Source organism: Panulirus ornatus, chromosome 3 (genome assembly GCF_036320965.1).
Source record: "Panulirus ornatus isolate Po-2019 chromosome 3, ASM3632096v1, whole genome shotgun sequence".
Lineage (NCBI taxonomy): Eukaryota > Metazoa > Arthropoda > Malacostraca > Decapoda > Palinuridae > Panulirus > Panulirus ornatus.
The window spans coordinates 31,079,196-31,098,447 of NC_092226.1; the positions used below are offsets into that span (position 1 = coordinate 31,079,196).

The 19,252-nt window shown below is 44.5% G+C and overlaps 1 protein-coding gene and 1 long non-coding RNA gene across 2 annotated transcripts in view; one reads left to right on the forward strand and one right to left on the reverse strand.

Moving 5' to 3' along the window:
- Positions 1–7,317, reverse strand: part of LOC139761872 (uncharacterized) — a 188,536-nt gene extending 181,219 nt beyond the window's left edge. Inside the window, exon 1 of the long non-coding RNA XR_011715631.1 lies at positions 7,235–7,317. This is a non-coding gene — a long non-coding RNA (uncharacterized lncRNA). The remainder of the gene's footprint in view (positions 1–7,234) is intronic.
- The window catches only part of LOC139761859 (CB1 cannabinoid receptor-interacting protein 1-like), a 324,899-nt gene that overhangs the window by 194,040 nt on the left and 111,607 nt on the right, over positions 1–19,252 (forward strand). The window contains exon 3 of the mRNA XM_071686422.1: positions 3,076–3,220. Coding sequence (XP_071542523.1) covers positions 3,076–3,220 — 145 coding nt within the window. The remainder of the gene's footprint in view (positions 1–3,075; positions 3,221–19,252) is intronic.

Consider the following 19,252-nt stretch of genomic DNA (forward strand, 5'->3'; position numbering starts at 1 on the left):
TCACGGACCAAAATCCTCATCGAGGGCAGGCTTTAAATAAACTATGGACAGGATTAACAAACACAGTGAACAGAGAAGAATAAAATTAATCTCCAAGTCTATTTCAGATTGGCTTTGCGGGTTGTTACTGATGTGATGTAATTTCCTCTCATCTACAACATCATTTAGGTTCTCTTCAATAATCCTGATACATTCCAATAATCTGAAGTCATATCTGGCTTCAGGAGTCATGTCTGGCTTCAGTAGTCATGTCTGGCTTCAGGAGTCATGTCTGGCTTCAGGTGTCATTCTGGCTATGAGTCATGTCTAGATGCGGGAGTGAAGTCTGGCTTCGTGAGTCATGTCTCGTTTACAGATTCAAACATTTCTGATTACTGTACTGAACTGTTTCGTAGTAGTGAGCTCTGAATGACATGGCAGAGCAATGGACTGGACCTTCTAAATCCCGGTAGATGATTTGGCGAAGGACCCTCTTCATTCCTCCTACAGTCCTATCTCATCATTAAGTTGTATTCTGGATCAAATGCAGGTCTTGTGAACACCAGTCTGAAAGAGAGGATTAGAAGCAACAGTAAAGTTTGAGGCAACTGTTCGAACAGAATGTGAATCTTAGGTTCCTCTTGCTCACGAGAGTCACACAAAGTTCCCACAGCGGCGCAATATTACGTTTGAAATGAAGATTCTCCAGCGCTGGTGTGGGTAATGTAACGAGATCATGCTCTTTAGTATGCACTGCCTGGTAGGTATCCTGAGAGCATGTCAATTAAACATTCGCAAATGGCTGATAAAGGGGGAAACATTGGTGCAAAATACGCTTCTTTTTTTATCCTGGTCTGAAGAAGGATGTAGATGAACACACGTAAAGCCAATGATGATTATCATTACCCGAGAGTGGCTGGTCACTCGGCAAATGTATCGTTTATAGAAGCATATTTCATGAGCCACAGCTAAACCATCCGTTCATGACCCTCACTGTGAACTTCACTGTCAACTCTCCAGCAGACCTATTTTGTTGACATCAGGTTTCCAGTCGCAAGATGTCACTACCGTAGGTACCAGATGTATGATGTAACCGCGCTACCTCCGTTGCGCTCCTTTATCTTAAAAGACCTCCGTCTGTTTACAGTGCAAAGGTGTTATAGAGCGAAGGTGCCTTGCGATCACAAGTGAAGATTCTCCAGCAGGAAACACTCGCAGGGAATATCATCTGATCCTTCATCTTGACGCGCATTCTGCAGCCGCTTCGTCAACTCAGCCTCGAGGGTGACATGAGGAACATATGTTTACTTGTCTTGAATTAATTACGGAATCAACTTTATAGTTTTTGTTTTCATTAACTTCTCACGCTGTGGTATTCATGCAGACACACAGTGTCATGTGGTGAAGTCTCACTGGATGAAAGAAGAAAATGTTTAACTTCTTCACCACGACAATGCGATCCATTAGGGTCAGATCAAAGTCCAAGGGTCGTAACGTCGTGTAACCCAAGGGTCATACCGCCGTGCAACAAGAGTCTTACCGTCGTGCAACCCAAGGATCGTACCGTCGTGTTCAGTGGGTAAGAAACTCTGTGTCCCTTACGACACTATCTTAGGAAAAGGTTATAAGACGTTTAACGGTAAACAAACTTGCCTGAACCATTACAGACCCAGCAGACATCACCAGGTGTCCTCTACAGTGAAGCCCACGTATGTATGTATGAGACAGTTCTGTCTGCTGGTCTAAGACATGACCAGCTTAGCTTGCATAAGCACAACGAATATTCTGGATATACGTTAAGTAAGGCAACGCTAGATGCCTTTGGATTAACACACACACGCACGCACAATATATATATATATATATATATATATATATATATATATATATATATATATATATATATATATCCCTGGGGATAGGGGAGAAAGAATACTTCCCACGTATTCCCTGCGTGTCGTAGAAGGCGACTAAAAGGGGAGGGAGCGGGGGGCTGGAAATCCTCCCCTCTCTTTTTTTTTTTTTTTTTTTTTTTTTTTTCCAAAAGAAGGAACAGAGAATTGGGCCAGGTGAGGGTATTCCCTCAAGGCCCAGTCCTCTGTTCTTAACGCTACCTCGCTAATGCGGGAAATGGCGAATAGTTTGAAAGAAAGAAAGATATATATATATATATATATATATATATATATATATATATATATATATATATATATATATATATATATATATATATATATTTTCCTATGAGTCCACGGGGAAAATGAAACACGATAAGTTCCCAAGTGCACTTTCGTGTAATAATCACATCATCAGGGGAGATACAAGAGAGAAATATAACAGTCAGTTGATATACAACGAAGCGACGTAACTAGGACGCCACTTGGTAAACAACAGACAACGAGCGCATCATAAACTTATGTGGACAAGGTGAATTGTTCACAAATTTTATCAACAATTTATATATATATATATATATATATATATATAGATAGATAGATAGATAGATAGATAGAGAGAGAGAGAGAGAGAGAGAGAGAGAGAGAGAGAGAGAGAGAGAGAGAGAGAGAGAGAGAGAGAGAGAGAGAGAGAGAGAGATTTAGAATTTGAAATAAATACGTCAAGAATTATACACCACAACTATATGTACTTAAAACACTACAAAATTATTTCTCTTCATGGTCACATACATTCGGTAGAATATATTGCCCAAAGCTCCGCAGTACCTACAATAGCTACACACACACACACACACACACACACACACACACACCGCACATGTATATGGCACATATTTTGAGCAAAAATAGATATATAGATCTCCTTGAACCAGTTGATTTCAGAAACATGGCCAATTTCATTCTGAAATACCACAGCAATAAAGAATTTACTGTATCTATTCTTCATCGACACGTTTGACACACATGTATATCGCAGCCAGTGATTTATGTGGACCAACTACAAGTTAGGAAGACGAAGAGTTCTGGCACAGAAGCCAAGGGGAGTAAAGGATGCTACATTTTAAATGAATAAAGGAAAGAAATGGTAAGTTTGCAGTACAGATCAGTATTGACCCCGATCCTCGTTCCTCCTGTACAGGCGAGCGGTGATCTGCGGGGAGGAAGTGGAGGCCACGGAGCGGGTCTATGACTCCACCGCCTCCGCCTACAGCTCCAGGCTGCACACGGAGGGCACCCTCCCCTCACCCAAGGGCACCCGTGAAGACCTTCCCTTCCTGGTGCAGGTAAGGTGGCCTCTGGCACACAGTGATGTCTGTATACACTTGTTCAACCATATCTGTCGACATGACACACGTGGATCTCGATGGATCCCCATGACAGCCAATTACATGACAATGTTTGGGGTAAATCATTTATATAGAATTAAGTAAGCGGCAGCATTTCCTGCCTCCCTGGCAGATAACTCCATTTGACGTCACTACACCCACTTATCCACCCAAGACACTAATTACTTATAATCTTCACCTTCAACACTTAGCTAAGACCAATGCTCTTGAACATATACAGAAACTCCAGACTTACAGTCACGTAACTCAGTGTATCTATACTGAAGGTTCTCGCGACTCTGCCACTGGGAGGGCAGGCAGTGCTGCTACAGACTGCTTAGTCATCTCTGATTCTTTATATTTACTACTTGTCCTCAACACCATGAGATCAGAATGTAGTATGATGGTCTATGAAGCCAAAGACAAATATTCAAACATGACGAGTTGATACCCGCGAGCATGACGAGTTGATACTGAACCCTAGCCAAACTTGCACTTAGTACAGAAACTGTTCAAAAAAAAAAAAGGCTTGTCAGTCATGAACCTCAAAATTGTAATTAGAAAGGAACCAACAGACTCACAATTGATGCTACCGAGGAGCTGGTTAACGAGAGAAGAGATGAAGACGTAATGAATACGAAGAAAGATGTATAATGATAAAACTGACGAAAGACGACGTAACTAAAGAAAAAATCGATGGTAATGTTTATGAAAGAATTGTTAGGTCTGGGTTGAGGAGGAGATAAAGAAAACGGGGAAGATGATTTATGGACAACAGGAGAGGCGACTGATGTTCTCAGGTGAGGGAGTCGAGGTCCCAGTCAGCCCAGTGGGAAAGTGAGTATCTAAGAGGGGAGAGGTGACGGTCATTGCAAGGCTGGAGGAGTAACATCCGAGCGATGATGATGTTTGAGGGATGAAGCGATGGTCGTGTTGACCAGACAAGAGTCAGTGATAATGGTGAGGAACGACGGAGGGAGGAAGGGAGGTGAAGATGAGATCGATGATGGTGGAGACATGATGGCAAGAAGTAGTAGACGGTGGAGAAGATGATGCAAGTGAGGAGGAGGAGGAGGAGGAGGAGGAGGGGACATACGGCATGGCTGTGTCTTGGTTAAGCCTTCCATTACTGGCTGTAAACAAACTGTTCTTACTGATGTGTTGTGTTCACTGGGCCATCCGGGCGATGTGCTGAACTTATACGTCGCAGCGAGAGGCGTGGGTAAATAATTCTCCAGTGAGGCAGTTGTGACATCTGACCATGGATGGACGTACGAATGTGCACCCGGGATCTTGAGGAGCCGATCAGTGCATCATGCCACTCCGTCGCGGGGTACGAGGTGCTACTGGCAGCGTGTTTCAAATGGCAGGCAGGATGATGCCGGACCACACAGCCTCTCACAGTGATGGACGGTGGAACTTCCACTGGTAGGGTGTCCAGGCCGGGCTCAGAAGATGAAATGCGGGACCAACTAACCTGATTGTCTTTTTTTTTGTTGAAGTCCACATGAAAGGGAGAGTATTTATGAATTTGGTATGACACATACTTTTCTTTATTTTTCATAATCACGTGTAAAAATTGTATGGGAGTAAACAAGAATAGAGTGATAAAAAACGGAGTGAAGTGACCCATGAGAATCTCGAACCCAGGGTCTGGTGATCGAGGCGACAAAAACAGCATGTGCACCAACGACGTCATCAGGTCACACATACTGCATCTGTCTCCTTATGAGTCAGGACGTGACCTGGATATGTTGAGAGATGTCGGGACAGAACAACGAGAGCACAAAACAGGAAATTAAATTAGGAATCTTTTCAGAAAGATGTGAGGAAGGACTTCATATAGTGTAAGAGTAGTGGAGGAATGGAGCAGAATGAGTGAAGACATGGTTAATGCAGACAACATACAGAATGGAAGAAGTCATATGATGGGAGAAAGTGTTCAAGAGATGGGCTTACAAGAGTGTAAAAGTCCCCTCCCGTACAATAAAGAATTAAACACACACACACACACACACACACACACACACACACACACACACAGGCGCGCGCGCTCGGTGGAGTGGTTAACTTTGCTGACCATGAACCAGGACGGGCCAGCCCGTGGTCGGACACGCATGGGTTCGAATCCTAGGCATGATATTCGGCCCACACCCAAACCAGGTGTTCATCCTCCTGTTTGGACGAGACAACACGAACGTAAAACTCTCTTTCAGTAACGTAAAATTAATAATCACACTCACACACACACACACACACACACACACACACACACACACACACACCTACGAACTCATGGCTATCAAAAGAAATAAAATAGTTTTTGGCACTTGATCACGTTCCTCCTGATTAGACATTCCATCTTCATTACCTCTCCTGGAGTTGCCGGACCAAGATCCTCCCCCACTTCGGTACAACCCAGACCTACGCTAGCAAGCCCAAACCCTGGCAGTTAACTCAACGAGGAACTAATAGAAGACCAATCACTTCGTTGCGGCCATTTCTCGTCCAAGTCTGAGGAGGGGGCGTCTGGCAACGCTAAGTACGTGGGGCAGTTGGCCGAGATTCCCAGGAAACTTTCCTCCTTCCTCTATAACCCTTGGGCCAGCCTCACCACGTCTCCAGCCAGTAGTTCTCAGACTAGAGGGAGAGAGAGAGAGAGAGAGAGAGAGAGAGAGAGAGAGAGAGAGAGAGAGAGAGAGAGAGAGAGAGAGGATCTGTAGCCTGACCTATCGTTAATTATCATCGTAAATTCTTCTCCCAGTTTGAAATTGCTTCATCAAGGACGACCCCACAGATGTGCATGACTAGCGAGGCCCCTGCAGGTGCAGCCAACGAGGAGGAGGAGGAAGCGAGAGAGAAAGAGAGAGAGAGAGAAGGTAACTGGAAACACGGCGTTCGTCCATCGTGAGAGAAGAACTTCCAAAAGTTTTATGTACATTTCAAGAGGCTCAGGTTCTGCCTACTGACTCCGGAACGGACTAGCAGTTGGCGGGCGGAGCAGAGAGGGAGGCTGGAATGGGATCGGTAGAGCGAGTCCCGGGATGGCCGGGGGCACTGGGATGAGGAGAGGGATTAGGGAGAGGGGGGGGGGGTTGCAAGTGGATGAGGGAGAAGCTGAAGTGGAAGGTGGGAAGGAGATGCTGGAACGGGGCCGATGGGAAAATTTGGGATGGAAGTGGCAGCCAAGGCTGAGGTGGAGGAGAGGAGGAAAACCCAGATGGAAGAGAGAGAGGAACACTGGAATGAAGGAGACGAACTGGAGTAGAAACACTACAGGTGGGTTTGGACAAGGAAAATGAGGCAGGGAGGCACTGGTGACGAAGGATTTTGAAGTGCGAGATGAGGACTGGAGTGAGGGAGGTGGGGGACTGGAGTGAGGGAGGTGTGGGACTGGAGTGAGGGTGGTGGGGGACTGGAGTGAGGGAGGTGGGGGACTGGAGTGAGGGAGGTGGGGGACTGGTGTATGAAGCTGGGGACTGGTTTAGGTGAGGAATTTGTATGGGAGACAGACGACTGGTGTGGGAGGTGGGGACTAGTGTGGGAGGTGGGGACTGGTGTGGGAGGTGGGGACTAGTGTGGCAGGTGGGGACTGGTGTACGAGGCAACGGTCTGATGTGAGTGATGGGTGACTGGTGTAGGGGCGGGTGACTGTACTGGTTACAGGATGGAATTACAGACTGGCATGTGGGAACGACGAGCCAGTATCAAGTTGGCTTATCGTGACTGTAACTGGCAGAAGCAAAAACATGACTGTCGAAGCATGCAGACGTTTTGCATACTTGTGAGAAGAATGCACTGGGAAGGACATCTAAGCTCAACGTTTGATACGTTTTGTAGAAATAAACTTACAACCGCCAGACTGCCAAGTGAACAAATCTAACATGTCCAGAAAAAACTACAAAATCCATCGCAATGTTTCAAAAAAAAAACAATGAAAAGAGTTGACCTCACAAATCATGCTCGACTTACTGATACAGAGGGAAAATCTACGTAGTTTGTCATAGGATGATCACAGAATTCATTCGCGGCTGCCATAATGTCATCACCACATCTGCAATATAGAGAGAATAAATCAGCAGAGCTTCAGCTTAATTCACTGGTTACCGTAAGGGACACACACGCACACACACACACACACACACACACACACACACACACACACACAAGGAGAATAACAAAAGAGACAAACTCTGTTAGAAAACATCAAAACAGTATCCAGGTCCATACATACATAAAGAAATATTCAATAATTGGTTCACATCCTACATTAGGCCAACACTAGAATATGCTTCTCAAGCTTGGTCAGCGCACTTATAGAAGCACAAAGAACTGATAGAGAAACTCCAGAGGAGGTCAACAAAAATGGTACTAAAAGCAAGAGAGTCGAGTTAAAAGGAAAGATTAAAGGCCTCTTATTTGTCTACCGTGGAAGAAACAAGAGTAAGGGGTGACTCGATCTTAACCTTCAAGCAGCTAACAGATCTTCGAAAGATGCCAGAATATAACAGTCAGAGGCTATGATATTACAGTAAGCCAGAACTTGCTAAAAAAGATGTAAAGAAGTACTTCGATATCATACAAGTGGTGGACGAAGGGAGTAAACTCTGCGATAAGATTGTGAATGTGGACGACATGCACATGTTTAAAAAAAGTCGTATGGCAGGAGAAAAAGTTTCAGAGATGGGACGTACCGGTGTAACGCTCCCCTCACGTCCAGCATAATAACAAATTGGTAATTACAAACACGAACGGAACAAGCCGTCCACCTGCTTGGCAGTGGCGACATAAGAAATGGGGAGTTGGGAAAGGGACAGGAGGAACAGGTGACCCATATTGAGAATAAGATGATATGGGAAGTGGAAATAAAATCATAAATCCAGGTCACACTTCCAGATTAACACTAACATGGTTCCTTGGCCTCGACTGAAACAAACCATGAGTACCACTCCGTTGCTTGTACTATATCAGAAACACAAAACAGTTCTACTTTTTGGCTTGATAAACTTATTATTCTATTAGTTCTACAACTTACTCAGCTTGTAAACACAAGGATTCAATACTCCTCCTTAAACTCGATATTCCAGTCACTGATGTTTTGTCTGCAACACTATTATGAAGGAAGGAGAGACGATCAGGGATGTGGCTTCTGTCGCTGCTGTCTGGCTGCCCGAGCACGTTCATACCAACAGCAGTAGTGCAAGGTTGTGAATACCAACAGCTGTGTGACCCTCCATCAGTACTCTTTACAGAACAAAACTAATGTCGTTGATGGGAGGAACGGCACACAATCTCAAGGGCGGAACCCAGGACCTCCCTAAGGGAACAGTGGGGTGTGGCCGTCGTCCACGTTTATCCCCGACATAAAACGTGGGCGAGGGGCAGCCAAGGGATTTGGCCCTGGGCAGGGATGGTAGGCCGCGGCAGGATACATCCAGTTAGCCACCCAGCCGCTCGACACACTCACCACCGCTTTACAGCCTCTCCTCTCTCGGCGATCCTTTATAGACCATTCATGGAAGGAGGAGGAAGAGGAGGAGGAGGAGAGCTGGGGTGTGACTGGGAGAACGCTTGCAGCGGTGGTGGGGGAGGGAGGGGAAGAATGTCGTCTGTTGGTCTGTGGCGAGACGTGGTGTGTGAGGGACAATACGTCAAGGTGCTACTGGTTGCGAGAGGTGAGGGTAAACACGTTTCCGTGTTACGGGAAGAGATCTCGTGTTGCCACGGCCTGGTGGTGCCAGGGGATGGGGGTAAAGTGTACCCAGGCCCGGGGGATCAAAAGGGGCCCCAGGAATTTCCTGGGATCTCAGAAAATGTTTGCATTTATTGAAGACTATCATTCACATTTTGCGTGAGCTTACACAGTTCAAATATTCTTAAAGCGTGTGTGAAGTGGACACTACTCATGGCATAAAACCGTAGTGGATAAACACAGGATGAGTAATGGAGAAGGGAAGGGGACCCGAAACTTTGTACCTCCTGACAAAATTCCTCTCAGAGGTCCAGGTGTTGGCCCGTATCCTCTCGCAAGTGTAAGAGGCTGCAGGCAAGCAGGCAGGCAGAGGGGATTGGATTGGATTATAAAATTTAGGCTTATAAGCCAATCATTGGAGCATCTAAGGCTATTCAGCACTCTCAATACAGTTTAGAATATTCTATCTTAGACATTCACTCTAACTCAAACAAATGACCAATTCCAGTTTTCAAAGGCCAAGAAGGGAAGAATGAAAAGTACAAGAGAGAAAATAGCCAACATGTGTTGGTGTGAGAGCTCCAGCTTGACTTTGCAGCATGGTTAAACCCACGTACGTACCAGGGAAAGGAAAATCCCCGCTGCCATAGCTCAAGCCATCACTGCTCCACACAAACCCCACCACCGCGTTATGGTCCATGTAGATCGGGGGGATGCAGGCAGGCAGGGAGAGAAATATGAAGAGAACGTTCGTATTATAGACTAACATGTCGTACGCCAGCTGAGGATGGTGCTACTCGCTTGTTTATGAACGAGTGTAAAGGGAATGGAGTGCGAGTGCGTCTGTAAGTCTTTAAAAAAAAAGTGATTAGGTATTTAGGTAAGTCTTAAACTAGAGGGTAAAGTGCATGTTTATGCAAGTGTGTCTTGTCTTATATATGTTCCTGACGAGCCAATGATGATTCTCTCACAGTCACACAACTTGAGCAAGGATCATACGAGCATTAGGACGACGTTACCAGGACATAAACATAACACACCTCACATGGAACCCTCGACACAGACTCACGTTCACCAGGGAATATCAAGAGGATTCTTACGGTGCTAAAATTCTCACGGTTTATCCAGAGTCAAGATCGTGCGTGATACAGCTAGGGGTTGGGTGGTGCTGGGTACTAGGAAGCTGCAGTGTGCTAGGAGATTGCTAGTTCCTGGGATGCTGCAGGGTGCTAGGATGTTGCTAAGATGCTGATGGGTTCTGGGTTGTTGCTGGGTGTTGACGTGCTACTGGCGTGCTAGGATGCTGCTTGGTGCAGAGATGTTGATAGCTGCTAGGCTGTTGCTAGGTTATGGAATGCTATGAGATACCTGGGCACTACTAGTCCTAGATTCTTGCTAGGTACTGTGTTACTGATAAGTTCTAGGATAATGATGGGTGCTGGGATGCTGTAGGACACAAGGATGAAGCTTTGCGCTGGGAAGCAGCTATTGGGTGTTGCTAGGTGCTGGGGTGTTGTAAGGTTATATATATATATATATATATATATATATATATATATATATATATATATATATATATATATATATAGAGAGAGAGAGAGAGAGAGAGAGAGAGAGAGAGAGAGAGAGAGAGAGGGGGGAGAAGGAATACTTCCCACGTATTCCCTGCGTGTCGCAGAAGACAGCTAAAAGGGGAGGGAAGCGAGTTAGTTGTTGTTCGCTGATGATACAGCGCTGGTGGTTGATTCGGGTGAGAAACTGCAGAGGTTGGTGACTGAGTTTGGTAAAGTGTGTGAAAGAAGAAACCTGAGAGTAGATGTGAATAAGAGCAAGGTTATTAGGTTCAGTGGGGTTGAGGGACAAGTTAATTGGGAGGTAAGTTTGAATGGAGAAAAACTGGAGGAAGTGAAGTGTTTTAGATATCTGGGAGTGGATTTAGCAGCGGATGGATCCATGGAAGCGGAAGCGAGTCACAGGGCTTGGGAGGGGGCGAAGGTTCTGGGAGCGTTGAAGAATGTGTGGAAGGGGAGAACGTTATCTCGGAGAGCTAAAATGGATATGTTTGAAGGAATAGTAGTTCCAGCAATGTTGTATGGTTGCGAGGCATGAGAAATAGATAGGGCTGTGCAGAGGAGGGTGGATGTGTTGCAAATGAAATGTTTGAGGACAATATGTGGTGTGAGGTGGTTTGTTCGAGTAATAAAAAAGAGTGTGGTTGAGAAAGCAGAAGAGGATGTGTTGAAATGGTATGGTCACATGGAGAGAATGAGTGAGGAAAGATTGACAAAGAGTATATATATGTCAGAGGTAGAGGGAATGAGGAGAAGCGGGAGACCAAATTGGAGGTTGAAGAATGGAGTGAAAAAGATTTTAAGCGATAGGGGCCTGAACATACACGAGAGTGAAAGACGTGCAAGGAATAGAGCAAATTGGAACGAAGTGGTACACCTGGGTCGACGTACTGTCAATCGATTGAACCAAGGCATGTGAAGCGTCTGGGGTAAACGAAGGAAAGTTTTGTGGGTCTTGGATGTGGAAAGGGAGCTGTGGTTTCGGTGCATTACACATGACAGCTAGAGACTAAGTGTGAACGAATGTGGCCTTTTTTGTCTTTTCCTAGCGATACCTGGCGGGAAAGGGGAGGATGCTATTTCATGTGTGGCGGGGTGGCGACGAGAATAGATGAAGGCAGCAAGTATGAATATGTACTTGTGCATATACGTATATGTCTGTGTATGTATATGTATGTATACGTTAAAATGTATAGGTATGTATATATGCGTGTGTGGGCGTTATATATGTACATGTGTATATGGGTGGGTTGGGCCATTCTTTCGTGTTTCCTTGCATTACCTCGCTAACGCGGGAGACGGCGATTAAGTATAATAAATAGTATATATATATATATATATATATATATATATATATATATATATATATATATATATATATATATATATATATCATACTAAAATGGTACGATGTACCATGGTAATGGCAGCTGTGACAAAGCTAGGGGTACATTAAATTTGTGTTAATGTGCAGCTTGAGTGTAGAAGCAGAGACATGCATACGAAATGATGAGCTATAATATGACGAGGCCTGACGAAGTTATGAAGCTGCGCCGATCTACTGGAGGCGACCCCCGTTCACATCTGGCAAGTCTTACTCCTCAGTACTCCTAAGAACTGGTCGGTGGTGAGGAGCCATGACAGATGCACCGTGCATGACGTAAAAATGATTAATTCATTTACATTCTATTGAAAAAGAGTTCTCCTTCTGGTCTACTGTACCTAGAGCGTGTTCTAGGATAATGCCGCAAAGTTTATTGTCTCAGAGGAGCCATGCGTCATCGTCAGCTGTTTATTGTCTGTGTCTTTGTGAGCAGCTAAACGTCTGGTGTTTTCCACACCATCTGAGATACTGTGTTGAGCTCTGATGTAGGCAGGGGTGTGTGCTTCAACACCCTGCAAATTGGTCTCGGATTGTATTAAAGGTTTCCTCTGAAACGGTTTTTCAGAAAGGGTCGTTCTATTAAGAAAGTATCTGTCTAATCATACACTGACAGTAGACTTCCGTAATGGGTTGGTGTGTTTGGTTGGCTGTTTGGACATTAGGCGTACGGCAGGTACAACACATGGACATGGATTAGGTGGGGGCAAGTATAGAGCGTACAGTAGGTACAATACACAGACGTGGGTTAGGTGGAGGCAAGTATAGAGCGCAGAGCAGGTTCAATACATGGACGTGGGTTAAGTGGGGGCAAGTGTAGAGCGTAGAGTAAGTACAATACATGGACGTGGGTTAGGTGGGGGCAAGTATAGAGCGTACAGGGGGTACAATACATGGAGTAAGAGAGTGACAGGAGGGCCCGGGAACCATGATTTGATTTGTGCCGGTAACCCCGGCAAATCTATTGTGCCGCCCTTGCTCGCCCTGTGAGCGGTAGCGCAACAGGATTACAGGGGTCACAGAGGGTGTTAGTCAGACCCCAGTGGGTTGATATTACATGTTACAATTCATAACAGGTATTTCATTACATACATTACATAGCCTCATATGGTAAGTTTAACCGACTAGATGCAGAAAGTGGATACAAACTGAAAATCTCAGGTATCTTGTTATTAACAATAAGGTGTTGTGACATTTCTTGCAGGGTTCGTTTACATCTGTCACTAAAAGACAATTAATTTCACATTCTGAGACATAGTGGTCCAGTTTGTGTCCAAATTTTTGACCACAAACTTTACAATTCAAATGATTAACCTGCCTCCAGTTAGGCCAGAGCGCCAACAGTACCCACAGTCTAGTGTTAGTCGAGCAATTACAGCGCGCCCTCGTCTCGACAGGACAGGTGGAACATTAATGGCACTGGTAAAACACAAAACAAGGAAACGTAGGATATACAGAGTATCACGGATCGTTTAACATAAGACTTAATATTAAACTCAGTAACCGTACAAACATTAAAGTGCAGTGCAAAAATATATCATACATTGGGTATACAACGTACTATATTTCCTAACTTTGTAAAAAAAAGCGTTTCATATACACTGGTGTTGACATTTTATATGAAATACAAAACTTTCATATAGATGTTCTGTTTTGGTTGTATTACATGAACGATATATTCGCAGCTGGTGGATTTCACGGTTGTTAAACACAACATCTCGCACACTGGAACAGATGGGTAGAATTCTTGAGGCTGACACAGTGAACAGTTCAAGAAGTATTGATGCTGGTGGGTGTTGGTTATGTTTTCGCTATACAGAACAGCGATAACATCTTGGTAATGATAGGAAAACATTACAGAAGATAACCTGGCCTTCCTCTATCATATCTTACCCTCCATACTTATTTTCTGGACTTAGTCATTCTGAAAATGACATAAGGTAATAATCTTTACCTCGTATCTGGCAGCCAACCCGTACTACATGATGCTAATGAAACGACGCAGAGGGAGACTGATGTGGGTGGAGTCGTCCTTAGCTTACGAAAGGCGACACATGAGCGTGCGGTACTGTATGGTCAGGAGGAGGAGGAAGCCAACACTGTGGGATGAAGGTGTAGGGTTAATGGCTGATGAAGAGAGACATGTTGAGGGGGAAGAAGGTCAACCTCCAATAAACAATGACTTCAGCTAGAGCCTGTAGGAAGTAAAATCTTTAGAAAAGCTAAAGAATAAGATAACGGAAGATGGTGAAAACGTTTCTGAGATTAAGGGAGGCGCAGATGAAGAGCAGGGACGGATAAAGCCTAAGATGTTACTATGGAAAGCTGGATTCTGCCAACCTTCTATACAAAGCCAGTGATGATACTCCATAGTGCTAATACCCTCCAGACTCTCATGGTGTTGTGCACTAGGATCATCCTTCATGCCAGGCAAAGCTGCCAAGCTACAAAATATTATACATACAGTATTCGCATCCCACACTGACTCGTGCTGGGATATTACATCTGAATAAATGAAATGACTCAGACGTTATTTGTTGAGCTGCAGAATGGAGATAAATCACGACCTTTAGATGGAAAATTCTTACAAAAGACCAGGTCCCCAGCGTACATTCAGATACCATTCCCTAATGACATACAAGATCAGGAAGAGTTTACAAAACATCAGTAAAATAGAAAGACAAATACAATAAAATAAAATGAGGTAAACAACCAGGGCCAGGCCAATGCTGTCCACCCGTCTGTCTGCAAATACTATAACGTTATGGATGTACCTAGGAGAAAAAAAAGGAAAGAATTAAGTGGATGAACTTCTACAACGTGAATCTGTGTAGTGTATAGTGTAAAGGGTTTCAAGCCAGGTAGGCCAAAGTATAGCTTGCTTTCTGGCAATTCTGTTAAGGTAGACACAGGCTTTAAGATCTAACGTTAGGCAAGTATGATGGTGCTGTAAGGTAAGGTAGGGTAAGGTAAGATGGTAAGATGGTATTGGTCAGGTAGGGTAAGGTAAGGTAACATGGTGTTGGTAAGGTAAGGTAACATGGTGTTGGTAAGGTAAGGTAACACAGTGTTGGTAAGGTAAGGTAACATGGTGTTGGTAAGGTAAGGTAACATAGTGTTGGTAAGGTAAGGTAACATGGTGTTGGTAAGGTAAGATGATAAGGTAAGCAAGTACGGGTACGTAGCGACAGTGTATCTGTTGATCCTGTACTTGATTATCTGTAGCTTACGTATATAAGATGAAGCCTCAGTCACAACGATGCCATAAAGTTTATATAGTTGTCCATTATGTGTGTGTGTATATATATATATATATATATATATATATATATATATATATATATATATATATATATATATATATATAAAGATAGATAGATAGATAGATAGATAGAGAGAGAGAGAGAGAGAGAGAGAGAGAGAGAGAGAGAGAGAGAGAGAGAGAGAGAGAGAGAGAGAGAGAAATGAATAAATAGATATATGTATAAATAGATATATGTATAGATAGATAGATATGTCACAGGATGCATCAGAAATACTTGTTTCCTGTTCTGAGTAAGAAAGTCGACATATATGATAGATACATTTCTTCGTACGTCCACAAAGCGTCGTAATGATTCCTTCTCACAAGTCATCCTCAGCATGTGTGTGTGTGTGTGTGTGTGTGTGTGTGTGTGTGTGTGTGTGGGAGGGAGGCGGTCCCGGCCTGGCTGTGTGGGGCAAGTGGCAGCGAGGAGCCTAGCACTACACCAGCTCATCACCCATGTTATGAATCACCTTCGTCCCCGCCCTTCGGTAATTAACCCGAGTACAATATATACTGCCAATTACCACATGGAGGAGAAGGGGAAACGAGGCCATTCACGGACAAGGATGGGTGACTAGAGTTAGTAACGAGGGCGAGGTCACTGCTGGCACTAACAAGCGGGTATGGGAGCTGCTGCTCCCCTCACCTCACACACCTGCCCGGATGACGGCTGGTTCGTACTCCTCCAGGATGAACGGAGGAGGAAGAGGAGGTGGAACCTCGAGGGTGGACTGATCACCCCTCCCTCAGCCGCTGGGTGAATGGGACCCACGAGATAGCTTCCAGTGCCGCCCAGGCCCACCTGAAGTACTATTGACTGAGTGTACTGGAAACACAGACGAAAATCAACTTTATATTTTTTTTTTCCTATTTCCTCCTGTGCGACAGCTAAGGTTGCGGTATCCATCTTGCTCGCTACTGAGATGAATCTGAGTTATGTATTTACTGTACAGAAACGTTGTTATGTTTTTCATTTAGTCTGTCATGTGATGAAAATGGAAGAAACAAAACTCCGATGATGATAGAAAATGTGGGGTTACAAAAAGCAGGTACGTCGTCAATATTCTTCTTGATGCAGAAGATAATTAGAAAACCACAATTTCCTATGATTTTAGGATAATTCTGTCTGGCAGCAACATGTGTCCCGTGGAGGCAATAGCCAATAGTTCAGGTGAGCAGCGGATATAAGGAAAGAGTTTGGGAGCAGAAGGAAAACTGAATGTGGGAATACTTAGAATACTTTTATGGATCATAGCAGTGAGATTTACCGAGATCTTACCCGACTTAGGCAAAGAATTCTAATATACTAACGTTATCCTAAGATCTTACCGCGATTTAAATGCTCAATTGAAAACAGTAAGAAAATAATAATTTAGTAATGAAAGGCGTATTCTGTGGCTAAAAATTTACCCAAACGTGATAAAGAGCTCACTGGGAATATATTTTCCAGTTAAGAACATTATGTTGTCACAGGCTTACAATATGTGCGTAACTGACAGTAATTAGAACATGTAACATCATTTTGGGGAGGCATATGATGACGCAAGATAGAGCGATCCAGCGGCCGGAAACACAATTGCCAAGACTGGAACTGGAAAAGGACTGTAGCTATATAGACTTGCTCACGTTGGTTGAATGAAGAACCACGGGATACCCGAAGGACCACGGGAGACCTCCCGAGGGACCACGGGAGACCTCCTGAGGGACCATGGGAGACACGAAAGACCATGGGAGACCCGACAGACTATGGGAGACCTCCTGAGGGACCATGGGAGACCTAACTATGGGAGACATGTAAAACCTGTAAGTTCCTCAGTAGATCCGACGATGCTGACGTTGAAGAAACTGATCAGCTTAAGGTGACAACAGGAAACATAGTCTGAGAATAGTCAGGCTAAGGGATGCAGAGGAGGGAACTGTTCAGGTTGGAGATATATGCGAGGGACCAAGTGACAGCGTCTGTGAAAACACACAGGAGGGAGGGTACTGCATAAGCCCCAGCACCAGAGAGATGAGGGAGAACTGGTCTTAAGTTGAACTGACAAGACGTATATGATGCTCATGATCCAGATGGACTCTCTCTGTATATGGTGAATGGCGCGCAGATACGCTTGACATGGCCTAAGACATCGTCGTTCAAGTACCGCCAAGGAAGGGTAAGGAACAAGTGTCGTGGTTATCTTTAAGAAATTATATCGAAAAATTGGGCTAAATCATAATCCAGTCTTCTGAATAAGTTTGGTCTTTATTCTTATTCTTTTTTCTTCTTTTTTTTACACCTGCAATTTCCCGCTCAGAGGCGTAGCCAGGAACAGACAGAGAAAGGCCTCACCTGCTCACATCCTCATCTAAAGCTGTCATGTAAAATGCACGGAAACCACAGCTCCCTCTGTCCGCAACCAGACTCTTCTGTGGTTTCCCCTGACCGCTTTATATGCCCTGGTTTAGCCCATTGACTACACGATGCTCTCTCTTTAAGTCTTCTACTCCGCTATGCAGTTTCTACCACAATCTTTAGACCATCACAACAGATAACCTCGTTTTAGACCATCAAGTCTCCTGTTATCTGTACTTCCCATGTACTGTCATGGATACCACATGACTCGACCTCGCTCTGTTACATGCACACCTCACACCCTCCTGCATCTTCAGGCCTCAGTCATTCAAAACATCTTTTACTCCATCCTTCCATCTCCATTCCCGCCTCACCCTTCTCCTTGATCCCGCCATGACTTATGACACGTTTACCTACTTAGTCAGCCTCCCCTCACTCATCCTGTCCATGTGGCCAAACGTACCCTCTTCACCTCTATGATGCATGCTTTTCTCACTACCACACCGATCTCGTACCTCATTTCTTACTCGATCTACCCTCCTCACACCACACTGTATCCTCGAGCATTTCGTTTCCAGCACATCCTTCCTCTTCCGTACAATCTTGTTGTAGGACTCACGCCTCGCGTCCGTCCATACAACACTGTTGGGACTACTATGCCATCTTACATACCATCTTCCCCCCTCACAGTCAGTGACTTTTCTTTCGATACACTACTGTAGGAAGCCGGGATCTTAGCTCCATTACCTACCACATGGCTCCCAGATGATTCTATTCGCTGCCATGTCCACTCCCACGTATGAAAATACCTCGCCTTCTCGTTCTCTCCACTCAGACTCACACACCAACCAACTTATCTTTCCCTCTTGCTAAACCTGATAAGCTAAATCATATTTACATCAACTCCCGCCTTTCTTCTTGCTCACACTCTCCCAAACTCGACAAAAGCTTCAGCAATTTCTGGCATGCGTCTACCAGCAGAGCAGTGTTTCAAAATACAATTGGCTCACCTCCCTGAACGCCCCAACTCAATCAGAACGTAGACCCGCCTCATTCTCTGCGACCATCACATTCACCTCCCTCACCACCCTATCCATAAACAGATTAAACAGCCATGTCATAGACTCGCCTTCACCTGGAACCGCTCACACTCCTCTTTTCTCACTCGCACACACACCTAACTCAACCCTGTAGAAAAAGACACTTCATTCCTTCCACACCATCGGCGCGCCTGTCTCATCGTCAGTGGTCGAAAGGAATACCATATCCTTAAAGATCTTTTTACTCTAAAAGGGTCTATCATTTCCCTGCTACTGATTATAGCGCTAACTGAAGCTACAGGAGTACCGCAAACAGGAGCTTGATGAAATATAAATAGATTTATACATATGTATATTCATATATCTATTCATCCACTCTCATTTCTCTATGTACCTGTATACTTTATCAGTTTAGTTTGCAAAAAATACATGTATAACATGAATTCAGCAGAAACTCTACATTTATAGCGTGAGCGAAGCGGGCGAGAAGTACACACACACACACATACACACACACACACACACACACACACACACACACACGTGCACATTACGCAAAAGCGACGAGAGTTTTTTCCACGTACACCACCGTCACGTCTTGCAGTACACTGTGGCTCAGCAGTTGGCCTGGACATTAGACGCCAGTGTTGCTAGTGAACTTATC